General features: G+C 46.1%; 1 protein-coding gene across 1 annotated transcript in view; it reads right to left on the bottom strand.

Moving 5' to 3' along the window:
• Ccdc38 (coiled-coil domain containing 38) overlaps nt 1–13,196 on the bottom strand; it is a 70,648-nt gene that overhangs the window by 37,135 nt on the left and 20,317 nt on the right. The window contains exons 6-7 of the mRNA NM_001447180.1: nt 7,258–7,308; nt 2,255–2,305 (exon numbers count right to left, since the gene is read on the bottom strand). Coding sequence (NP_001434109.1) covers nt 2,255–2,305; nt 7,258–7,308 — 102 coding nt within the window. The remainder of the gene's footprint in view (nt 1–2,254; nt 2,306–7,257; nt 7,309–13,196) is intronic.

Genomic DNA, 13,196 nt, shown 5'->3' with positions numbered 1-13,196 from the left:
TCCCCTGAGCCCTTTTCTCACAGTGTGTAGCCTCTCCACTGGCTATTTTCTGGACTTAGACCTTGACTTTGCCTGAGTCCATCCAGTGTCCCTTACCATAGAACAAGAACGGATCCCAGATATCCAATGAGACCACTGACAGCTTCAGAGGGACATACCCCACCTGCCCTCTCTTCACCTCTAGTCTCCTATAGCTAGTTGCATTTAATGCATTTAATCACTCGTTGCATTTACTGGGGTGTTGTTTTGATTTTGGGGACAGGGCCTTACTATGTAACCCTTAGATGTCCTGGAACTGACCATGTAGATCTACCTAGCCTTGAACTCAGAGATTTGCCTGCAGAAGCACATCCCCACAAGTTGTATTTGAGATGGACCAACCACAAATCCATGATCCTTGAATTAGTTCTGGGAAGACCCTTTTTGAAATATGTTCCTATTTTCAGCTTCTTGCTAGACTGACCTTTAGGGGGCAATATTAATATTGTATCCCTGAATAGCACCTTATACCCACAGTGTATATGAGAATCTACCCTTAGCCTCCTGCCTGACCCTTCTGCAGGCTCTAGGGCAAGATGGACCTTGGGCCTGAGATCTACAGTCTGCCAGTTTGGCACGAGTCATTAGCTGAACCCGAGTTACCCCAAGCTCAGCCATATTTCCCTCTGGGCTCTGAAGATTCGCATCATGGCTGATAAGGAACCTTTCAGAACCATTAGTGTCCCGTAGAGGCTGTGACAGCACAACAGATGCCCTGGCTTGAAGTTCTAGGGATCAGGAGCCTGAAAAGGCCAGTTTAAAAGGGTGTGTTTCTCTGGAGGCTCTAGGTACACTCTGCTTATGTCTTCTGCTGTTAGATTATGCCTACACACCCTGGCTGTAGCCTCTTCATCGATATTCAGCACAAATCCGTCCACTATTTCCATGGCCACATTGGCATACCCATCTAAGATACAACTGCCTCCATTTTGTGCCCATCAGACAATCCAGAATATTCTTCCCAAGTCAAGTTCCTTAAGTTAATCACACTTTAAAAGTCTCTCTTGTGTCAAGTAACATGTTCACAGGTTCCAAGGAAGATGATGTACACATATTTGGGGACTATTACTCTACCTGTGACACACAGACACATTCATTTCTTAGCTTTGCCCCTTTCTGTTTGCCTGGTTCTAATTTATCCATTCAATAAACACCCAGGAAGGGCAATACTCAGGTACTATGCGTTAGTAAACAAAACAGAAACTCTACCCTTACACTGAGCTCAAGTGGCAGAGGCTGAGGAGGGGCGACAGATAATAGAAGTAAACGCAGCAAGTGAACATTTTTATGAGACAAGTGACAAGGTGTGGGGTGAGCAAACTCGAGTGGAGGAATGGATCCGTCCATGAAGTGACAGATCTGTGGAAGATCAGTTCTGAATGTCATAACAGTAAGTGCAAAGGGCATAAGAAGGGCAGAGGGCAGCAGCCACGGGGTCTGAGGTAATGTAAGGCAGTAGTGAGGCAGGTCAGTCAGTGTCTTGCATGCCTTGACTCTTGGTAAGATGGATTCGCAGAAGGCTTCTTTGCAGGTGAACAGGAAGCAAGTAGGAACAGGAGAGCTGGGGTTGAAACCAAAGTGGCCCAGACAATGGGAACAGGGTTGGGGAAGTGGCTGGGCTCTGGCTGGGCTCTTTGAATACTTGGAAGGGAAAGCCAGTGGGATTTCAAAAGGGATTGCTTGTCAGACCTTTCCCAGAAGCACCCAGGATCCTTCCTTTCCTCCCCTCTCCGCCTCCATCTTCCTTCCCCCCTTTCTCCACCTCTGAGAGAATAGAACCATTATGACTTTGAGGCTGATTGTTTTATGCATCCGCCCCTTGCAGTCAAGCTTGCAAATTCTAATCAATTCCAATGAAGAGCCCACCTAGACAGCGCCCATGACCTACCTTAGGTGTTAAAGCTTTGTAAGACTTGGAGCTTCTAGGGATTCTAGAGATTCCCTGTCTTATCATGAAGCAGGAGGAGGGGAGAAAATGGAGGAGAAAGGCTGGCAGATTCACATAGAGCTCAGCTCCTCCTGTCCTTCATCATGAGAGTCACTGGGCTAACCGTTTTAGCCATGAGAAGCTGACTCAATCCAGCTAACAGTAGCAAGGGGATGCACTCCGACCTTTTTATGCTGACAGGAAGCTTCCTCCCTTACCCCTAAAGCTACCACGGTCCCTAATCATACCAGGCACATAGGAAGTCTACATCGACTGGTTGCTTTTTACCTCCAGAACTCCTTGATGTTTGCAACTGGGATGATATTCTGCCTCCTGGTTCTGTCCAAAGAAAAAGAAACACATGTTTCAAAATCCTGTAGACATAAGTGAGTATGGGTAAAGTAAACTATATACCTAGAACAAACCTAAACAAACTGTATATGGGCTGGAGACATGACCCATCCATTGAGAGCTTACATTTACTCTTTCAGAGGACCTGAGGTGGGGTCCCAGCATCTATGCTGGGCAGCTTACAATTGCCTGTAAGTCCAGCTCTGGGGGATCATGAACCCTCTCCTGGCCTCTGTAGGCAGTTTCACTCACATGCACACACATATACACAACACACATATACACAATACACACATACACACACACTCAGACATAAACATATATCTACACATATCCACACATGTACAAACACATATACACACATACAGACTCACACATACACACACGTATGTACATATATATGCACATACACACATAAGGACAAGCACAGTCAGAACACACATAAAGATACATACAAACACACACACACACACACATACACATGCACACACATATAGACATAATTAAAACTAAGAGCTTAGCTTTTAATGGCCAAGTCATCTCTTCAGCCTGAAAAATAAAATAATTTTTTAAAAAAATGAAAAACTTTTATGTATTGCACAAATGTGGCTAAATTCAATAGTCAGTGACTTCCCAACAACTCTCTGGCTTTAAAAACTATGGGCACACAAACACCTGTGCCCTGCAATTTTTGTAATTCTAGGAACTTGCACCCCAGAAAATAATCAATCCCGAGAGCAGAAATGTATGTGCAATAGCGTTCATTCAGTGCCATTTAATAACCCAGGAGCTGACTGTGAGCCACTGCACGCCACAAACGAAACTGCTAGTGCGCTCCTTAGCGTCCTGATGCTGGGCTACTCTTAACCTGTTGCCCACTTACTGTAAGTTATAAAGAAAATAAAAAACCAAAAACCCCAAACCAGGGCTGATGAGACGACTCAAACACCTCTGACCTCCACAGGTGCACACAGGCAGGATCAATAAACCACCAACCAACCAATCAATCACATTATTGCCACAGTGTAGGGACAGAGTGGGCAGAGAAAAGTGCCTGGTTTATGGTCCAGTGTCTGAGCGATTTCAGGGGTCAAGATTAGTTGAGACTGCTGGTCCTCCTACAGGGTCGCCCTCCTCCTCAGCTTTCTCCAGCTTTTCCCTAATTCACTCACAGGAATTTGCAGCTTCTGTCCCTGGTTAGATGCAAATATCTATCTCTTTCAGCTTCTTGTTCGGTAGTTTGGAGGGCAGTCATACCCCTTTTGGTGAGCATTCCATAGCATCAGTAATAGTGTCAGGTGTTGGGGTCTCCCCTTGAACTGGATCCCAATTTGGGCCTCTTGTCACTGGACTTCCTTTTCCTCAGGCTCTTCTCCATTTTTGTCCCTGTAGTTCCTTCACACAGGAGCAATTCTGGGTCAGAGGTTTTGACTGTGGGATGGCGACCCCATCCTTCACTTGATGCCCTGTCTCTCTACTGGAGGTGAGCTCTAGGAGTTCCCTCTCCCCACTGTAGGGCATTCCAGATCCTTTAGTGTAGTTCCTCATGCATGCTGCGGTGACCTCCAAGCAGAAAACAATTTCTGTTGCTACTTCCTAGCTGTAACGTTGCTACCCTTATGAACTGTCGTTATTATCTGTGCTTTCCAGTGGTTTTAGGCAACATCCGTGAAAGACCCCCAATAAGGGGTCAAGACCCACAGGTTGAGAACATCTGGACTAGATGCTGGCTATGAACTAAAAACTCAACTCTTGTTCAAATACCACCAGGGTGGTGGCATTTCTTTAAACAGAGGACATTGTCCAGCTGGCTTCTTGTAGATGGAACTAGCTGGCTCCCTTCTACGTCCTTCTTCCACAGACCAACCTCCTCAGTCATTCAGGAGATAAACACGAAAGGAAAGACAGGCATCTCAGGACTTCCAAAGACTGTAGCATCATTTTGTCATTAATTTTCCTGTATCGATGTGGAAATTTTAAAGATTTCACTAGCCTGTTATTTACCTTCCCTGCTTAGTTGTGTTCTCAAACTTCTTCTTTTCATGCTATCTATCTATCTATCTATCTATCTATCTATCTATCTATCTATCCATCCACCCACTCACAAGTCTGTCCTTCTTTCTGTCTATCTATCTACCCACCCACCCACTCACCCATCCATCCATCCACCATTCACCTATCTATCTATCTATCTATCTATCTATCTATCTATCTATCTATCTATCTATCCATCCATCCATGCATCCACCCACCCATCCATCCATCCATCCATCTATCTATCTATCTATCTATCTATCTATCCATCATTCTATCCATCAATCCATCCATCCCCCCACCCATACATCTATCCACGTATCCATCTATCTATCCACCTATCCATCCATCCAACAATCCACATCTCTCTCTCTCCCTCTCTCTCTCTCTCTCTCCATCCATCCACCTACCTGCCCACCCATCCATTCATCCACATATCTGTCTGTCTGTTTCTGTCACTATCTCTAACAGACACACACACACACACACACACACACACACACACACACACACACACACACACAAATATTCACATTACTGGTGTCCCTGTGCGAGCCCTTCCCAGCAATTCGCTCGGCCACCGCACAGTAGCTACCTCTTCCAACGTGATAGCTCCCATGGCTAAATTTCAACTTTGTTTTGTTTTGAATCCAAAAGCTAGGAGTTGGGGAGGGGGTGATGTAATCATCACGTCCTTTACTCAAAACCTGAAAAGAGGAGTTGAAAAGACTGGCCTCCACAATAAAGTTTATTCTAGTTTTATTCCAGCCCTATTGGTTGGCACTGCCTGGGTCTTGGGCACCTGCTGCTGTGGAGCTCCTGCCCCACCCAGCTCTGCCCAGTCATGCTCCCCCCAGGAGCCACAGCTCGCAGGCTCTACTGTCCTTGCAATCCGCCAGAGGCTAGGACGACCAAGATGAATGGTCACCGCCTCCTGCTGGAGAACGCACAGCAAGTGGTGCTGGTGTGCTCCCTCGGAGAGCTATATCTGACAGGGTCTGAGCTGCGCAGCCTGGCAGTGCTGGAGGGCGCCAGCCTGGTGGTGGGCATGTGAGTAGCCAGTAGCTGGGGACAGGCTGCATGGGGTTCCAGAGCTCGAAGCTCTTTCTCCAACAAAACACCTTTCAGAGCATCTTCCATTATGATCATTGATCATTGATCCCGTTATAGCTTCTAAAGTACTACTGCCTGGTGCGTTTGCTTTACTGCTTCTTGAAGATTCTGCAGATTCTTTTTCTCCATAAAATACCGGATATTGATCCAGGTGTGCAGTCCCAACACTCAAGACACAGAAAGTGAGGTCAGTAGTCTAAGGGCAACCTTGACTGTATGTAGGGTTTGCATGTGAGATCCCGTCTCAAAAAAAAAAAAAAACAAATAAGAACTAAAAAACAAACAAACAAAAAAAAACAAAACTCTTTTTCTTCTGTGTAGTCCTGGCTGTCCTGGACTGGTCTTGTAGACTAGGCTAGCCTCAGATTCACTCACAGAGTTCTACTATCCAAGTGTGGGGATTAAATGCATATACTGCTATGCCCCACTTACAAAAAACTTTTAAATAACACTAACATCGCATCCTTTTTTCCCATTCAAAAAGCATCCCTGGTGTGCATTCTGTAGCCCAGCATAGTGGCTATGTGTTTAATACCAGCACTCTGGAGGCAGGGATAGGCTGTTCAGAGCTATCTTCATCTCCATAATTCCAGGGAAGCCAGGTGAGACCATGTCTTATAACAAATAAACCCCCAGCTGGCCTACAAAACCACTCAAACCCTGCAACGCACAGACTCATTCCTTTCTTAGCTTTGCCCCTTTCACTTTCCCCGGTTCTAATTTATCCATTCAATATCCAGGTACTATGCATTAGTAAACAAAACAGAAACTCTACCCTTACACTGAGCTCAAGTGACAGAGGCTGAGGAGGGGTGACAGATAATAGAAGTAAACACAGCAAGTGAACATTTTTATGAGACAAGTGACAAGGTGTGGGGTGAGCAAACTTGAGTGGAGGGATGGATCCGTCCATGAAGTGACAGATCTGTGGAAGATCAGTTCTGAATGTCATAACAGTAAGTGCAAAGTGCATAAGAAGGGCAGAGGGCAGCAGCCACGGGGTCTGAGGTAATGTAAGGCAGTAGTGAGGCAGGTCAGTCAGTGTCTTGCATGCCTTGACTCTTGGTAAGATGGATTCGCAGAAGGCTTCTTTGCAGGTGAACAGGAAGCAAGTAGGAACAGGAGAGCTGGGGTTGAAACCAAAGTGGCCCAGACAATGGGAGCAGGGTTGGGGAAGTGGCTGGGCTCTGACTGGGCTCTTTGAATACTTGGAAGGGAAAGGCAGCGGGATTTCTAAAGGGATTGCTTGTCAGACCTTTCCCAGAAGCACCCAGGATCCTTCCTTTCCTCCCCTCCCTGCCCCCCTCTCTCCTTTCCTTCTCCCTCTTCTCCATCTCTGAGAGAATAGAACCTTTATTCTACTGAAGCTCATTGCTCATTGTTTTCTACATCTGCCCCTTGCAGTCAAGCTTGCAAATTCTAATCAATTCCAATGAAGAGCCTGCCTAGAGAGCACCCATGACCTACCTTAGGTGTTAAAGCTTTGTCAGATTTGGAGCTGAAAACCAAGAGATTCCCTGTCTTATCATGAAGCAGGAGGAGGAGGGGAGAAAATAGAGGAGGAAGGTTGGTGGATTCACACAGAGCTCAGTTCCTCCTGTCCATCATCTTGACAGTCACTGCGTTAACCATTTTAGCCATGAGAAGCTGAAGCAATCCAGCTAACAGTAGCAAGGGGATGCACTCTGACCTTTCTATGCTGACAGGAAGCTTCCTCCCTTACCCCTAAAGCCACCACCGTCCCTAATCATACCAGGCACACAGGAAGTCTACATTGACTGGTTGCTTTTTACCTGCAGAGCTCCTTGATGTGTGCAACTGGGATGTTATTCTGGCTCCTGGTTCTGTCCAAAGAAAAGGAAACACATGTTTCAAAATCCTGTAGACACAAGTGAGTATGGGCAAAGTAAATTATATACCTAGAACAAACCTAAACAAACTCTATATAAGGGCTGGAGACATTACCCATCCATTGAGAGCTTACACTTGCTTTTTCAAAGGACCTGAGTTGGGGTCCCAGCATCTATGCTGGGCAGCTTACAACTGCCTGTAAGTCCAGCTCTGGGGGATCACGAACCTCTGGGGGATCTTCTGGCCTCTGTAGGCATCTTCACTCGCAGGCATACACATATGCACAAACATACACACACACACACACACATATAATATACACATACACACATATAGACTTACGCATACACACATGTGTGTACACATATATGCACATACACAAATAAAGACAAGCACAGTCAAACACTCACATACATACATACACACATATGTACACATACACACATATACACATATTAAAACTATGAGCTTAGCTTTTAATGGCCAAGTCATCTCTTCAGCCTGAAAAATAAGTTAAATTTTTTAAAAATATTAAAAACTTATATGCATTGCACAAACGTGGCTAAATTCAATAGTCAGTGACTTCCCAACAACTGCTGTGTCTTTAAAAACTATGGGCACATAAACTCCTGTGCCCTGCAATTTTTCTAATTCTAGGAACTTACACCCCAGAAAATAATCAATCCCGAGAGCAGAAATGTATGTGCAATAGCGTTCATTCAGTGCCATTTAATAACCCAGGAGCTGACTGTGAGCCACTGCACGCCACAAACGAAACTGCTAGTGCGCTCCTTAGCGTCCTGATGCTGGGCTACTCTTCACCTGTTGCCCACTTACTGTAAGTTATAAAGAAAATAAAAAACCAAAAACCCCAAACCAGGGCTGATGAGACGACTCAGACACCTCTGACCTCCACAGGTGCACACAGGCAGGATCAATAAACCACCAACCAACCAATCAATCACATTATTTCCACAGTGTAGGGACAGTGTGGGCAGAGAAAACTGCACATGAAGCCTGGGTCTCTGAAGCTGCTGAGCAAGCAGGCTGTGGTAGCCATGGGTTTAGCACAGCCCCTCCCTCTTTGTCCAGGCTCAGGGTGAGGCTGGGTGATGGTGCACTTACCTCAGGTAGGTAGGTAGGTAGATAGATAGATAGATAGATAGATAGATAGATAGATAGATATGTGGATGGATGGATGGATTGATGGATGGATGGGTGGGTGTGTGCCTGGATGGATGGATGGATGGATGGATAGACAGACAGACAGACAGACAGACAGACAGATAGATACACAGACAGATAGATATGTGGATGAATGGATGGATGGGTGGATGGATGGATTGATGGATGGATGAATTGAATGATGGATGGATAGATAGATAGATAGATAGATAGATAGATAGATAGATAGATAGATAGATGATGGAAGGATGGATGGATGGATGGATGGATGGATGGCTAGATAGATAGATGGCTAGATAGATAGATACACAGACAGATAGGTGGATGAATGGATGGATGGGTGGGTGGATGGATTGATGGATGGATGAATTGAATGATGGATGGATGGATAGATAGATAGATGGAAGGATGGATGGATGGAAGGAAGGATGGATAGATAGATGGATGGATGGATGGATAGATAGATAGATAGATAGATAGATAGATAGATAGATAGATACACAGACAGATGGGTGGATGAATGGATGGATGGGTGGGTGGATGAATGGATTGATGGATGGATGAATTGAATGATGGATATAGATAGATAGATAGATAGATAGATAGATAGATAGAGGATGGATGGATGGAAGGATGGATGGATAGATAGACAGACAGACAGAGAATGTGGAAAGAAGAAGTTTGAGAACACAACTCAGCCACAAAGGTAAACATTAGGCTAGTGAAACCTTTCAAAATTCCACATCAATACAGGAAAATTGATGACAAACTGATGCTACAGTCTTTGGAAGTCCTCAGATGCCTGTCTTTCCTTTCGTGTTTATCTCTGAATGACTGAAGAGGTTTGCCTGTGGAAGAAGGAGGTAGAAGGGAGCCAGCTAGCTCCATCTAGAAGAAGGCAGCTGGGCAATGCCCTCTGTTTAAAAAAATGCCATCACCATAGTGGGGTTGGAACAATACTTGAGTTTTTAGTTCATAGCCAGCGTCTAGTGCAGATGTTCTCAACCTGTGGGTCTCGACCCCTTATTGGGGGTCTTTCACAGGGGTTGCCTAAAACCACTGGAAAGCACAGATAATAACGACAGTTCATAAGGGTAGCAACGTTACAGCTAGTAAGTAGCAACAGAAATCATGTTCTGCTTGGAGGTCACTGCAGTATGCATGAGGAACTACACTAAAGGATCTGGAATGCCCTACAGTGGGGAGAGGGAACTGGTGGAACCCACGTCCAGTAGAGAGACAGGGCATCAAGTTGATGGATGGGGTTGCCATCCCACAGTCAAAATCTCTGACCCAGAATTGCTCCTGTGTGAAGGAACTACAGGGACAAAAATGGAGAAGAGCCTGAGGAACAGAATATCCAGTGACAACAGGCCCAATTTGGGATCCAGCTCAAGGGGAGGACCAAGGCCTGACAATATTACTGAGGCTAAGGACCCACAGAAAGGGACCTATCATGACTGCCCTTCAAAAGACCCAACAAGAGGCTGAAAGAGATATTTGCATCCAACCATGGACAGAAGCTGCTGACCCCTGTGAATGAATTAGGGAAAAGCTGGAGGAAGCTGAGGAGGAGGGCAACCCTGAAGGAGGACCAGCAGTCTCAACTAATCTTGACCCCTGAAATCGCTCAGACACTGGACCACAAACCAGGCAGCATACAGAGGCTGATATGAGGTCCCGACACATACACAGCAGAGGACTGCCGGGTCTGGACTCAGTCAGAGAAGAGGCACCTAACCCCTGAGAGACTTGGGGCCCCAGGGAATGGGAAGGTCTGATAGAGTGAGGACATCCTGCTGGAGATGGGGATGGGAGGTGTGGGATGTGGAACAGTCAAAGGGTGGACTGGGAGGAGGAATAAAGTCTGGATTGTAAAAAAAAAAATAAAGTAAAGATTAAGGGTAAATTATAAAAAAGACTTTTAAAAAAGAGTCTCAGCTTTAGGAAGGTTGAGAACCACTGTTCTAGCAGCCAATCTTCCCTGACCACAATGCCTTTCCCACTTTTCTCCCTGCCTCCACCCTCCCTTCAAACACTAGGAGGGAACTGGGAACTGTGACCTTCAAAGGTGTGGGTGCATCTGAGTCAGCAGTTTGTTGTTCACCCACAAGCCAGGCACCCCTGGGTCCTTGGCCTGCTCCATGGCCCTCCTCTTTTATTAGGTCAGAAGCGGCTCAGAAGGGTGAGGAAACACCTGTCTGCTTGACCTCTTTCTACCCTGCTGATGTCAGGCTTGCTGCTTTGTGTGGACTTTTCTGTTGATGTTTCTGATAGCCTCTGTAGTAAACTGAAGGAAGAGCGAAAAACTTAACTGAGGGTCAAGGGTCAAGTGGACAGGGAGACAGACAGGAGGGGTCCTCATGTGAGTCTGGTGCTGTGAGTGGAAAGCCAGTGCTGGGTGAAGTGTCTGTAGAGGGTGTTTGATTCCCTGCACTGAAGCTGGGGTTATAGGCACTTGTGAGCGACCTAATGTGGGTTCTGGGAACTGCCCTTGGCTCTTTGGAAGAACAGCAAGGACCTTTAACAGCTGAGCCTCACTAAGGCTCAAGTCTTTGGTCTTAAAGCTTCCTATGTCTACAAACCCTCTGTTTGCAAGCGACTCTCAGTCAGTGCCTCCTCAGACCGTCAGTGGGCTGTGTTCAGGGCACCCCCTGATATAACTACTCATGAAAAAGAAGTATAACTTCTTTTTGTGCTTCCTTGGAACATGTAAACCATAAGCACAGTGTGTGGTGCATTCTACACAGGCAGGGCAGAACCTTTGCTGTGGCCTGACGTCTGTTCCCTAAGCTGCGTGACAATAAAGGAGAGGAACATTAAAATGACCTAAGGACAGTGACCATGTCACTGTTCCTTGACGTGTGAGTTGTGACTTATGTTTGATCTGAAAGTCAAACAAATCCACAAAATGCAAACGAAGGTGAAGAAAACTGTGCCCGGGGGAAGTTTTAAATAGATTTCCTGAGGGCAGGTCAGTGAAGAGATCACAGAAGGAGAAGCAAGAGGCATCTGTTGAATGCCAATTGAACCCACCCTCTGGGGAGCCACAGCTTGCAGGCTCTAGGACGGCCATGATAAGTGGCCACCGCCTCCTGCTGGAGAACACAGAGCAAGTGGTGCTGGTGTGTGCCCACCGAGAGCTATGTCTGACAGGTTCACACTATGCAGCGTGGCGGTGCTGGAGGGTGCCAGCCTGGTGGTGGGCACGTGAGTAGTCAGTAGCTGGGGACAGGCTGGATGGGGTTCCAGAGCTAGAAGCTCTTTCTCCAACAAAACACCTTTCAAAGCATCTTCCATTATGATCATTGATCATTGATCCCGTTATAGCTTCTAAAGTACTACTGCCTGGTGGGTTTGCTTTACTGCTTCTTGAAGATTCTGCAGACTCCTTTTCTCCGTAAAATATCGGATATTAATCCAGGTGTGCAGTCCCAACACTCAAGATGCAGAAGGTGAGGTCAGTAGTCTAAGGCCAACCTTGACTGTATGTAGGGTTTGCATGTGAGATCCCTTCTCAAAAAAACAAATAAGAACTAAATATATATATATATATATATATACAAAAAAACCCCGTTTTCTCTGTGTAGTCCTGACTGTCCTGGACTGGTCTTGTTGACTAGGCTAGCCTCAGATTCACTCACAGAGTTCTGCTTTCCAAGTGTGGGCATTAAAGGCACATACTGCTATGCCCTACTTAAAAAAACTCATTTAAATAACACTAACATCGCATCCTTTTTTTTTCCCCTTCATAAAGCATCCATGGTGTGCATTCTGTAGCCCAGCATAGTGGCCATGTCATTAATACCATCACTCTGGAGGCAGGGATAGCCTGTCCATAATTCCAGGACAGCAAGTGAGTTCATGTCTTATAACAAACAACCCAGAGCTGGCCTACAAAATCACTCAAACCCTGCAACGCACAGACTCATTCCTTCCTTAGCTTTGCCCCTTTCACTTTCCCCGGTTCTAATTTATCCATTCAATATCCAGGTACTATGCATTAGTAAACAAAACAGAAACTCTACCCTTACACTGAGCTCAAGTGGCAGAGGCTGAGGAGGGGCAACAGATGATAGGAGTAAACACAGCAAGTGAACATTTTTATGAGACAACTGACAAGGTGTGGGGTGAGCAAACTCGAGTGGAGGGATGGATCCGTCCATGAAGTGACAGATCTGTGGAAGATCAGTTCTGAATGTCATAACAGTAAGTGCAAAGGCCCTGAGACAGGTCAGAGGGCAGTACCCACAGGGTCTGGGGTGGGGTAAGGCAGTAGGGAGGCAGGTCAGTCAGTGTCTTGCATGCCTTGACTCTTGGTAAGATGGATTCGCAGAAGGCTTCTTTGCAGGTGAACAGGAAGCAAGTAGGAACAGGAGAGCTGGGGTTGAAACCAAAGTGGCCCAGACAATGGGAGCAGGGTTGGGGAAGTGGCTGGGCTCTGGCTGGGCTCTTTGAATACTTGGAAGGGAAAGCCAGTGGGATTTCAAAAGGGATTGCTTGTCAGACCTTTCCCAGAAGCACCCAGGATCCTTCCTTTCCTCCCCTCCCTGCCCCCCTCTCTCCTTTCCTTCTCCCTCTTCTCCATCTCTGAGAGAATAGAACCTTTATTCTACTGAAGCTCATTGTTTTCTACATCTGCCCCTTGCAGTCAAGCTTGCAAATTCTAATCAATTCCAATGAAGAGCCTGCCTAG

Source organism: Rattus norvegicus, chromosome 7, assembly GCF_021556685.1.
Source record: "Rattus norvegicus strain SHRSP/BbbUtx chromosome 7, alternate assembly SHRSP_T2T, whole genome shotgun sequence".
Lineage (NCBI taxonomy): Eukaryota > Metazoa > Chordata > Mammalia > Rodentia > Muridae > Rattus > Rattus norvegicus.
Note: the sequence above shows the minus strand (reverse complement) of the source record. Positions and strands in the feature narration are given on the sequence as shown.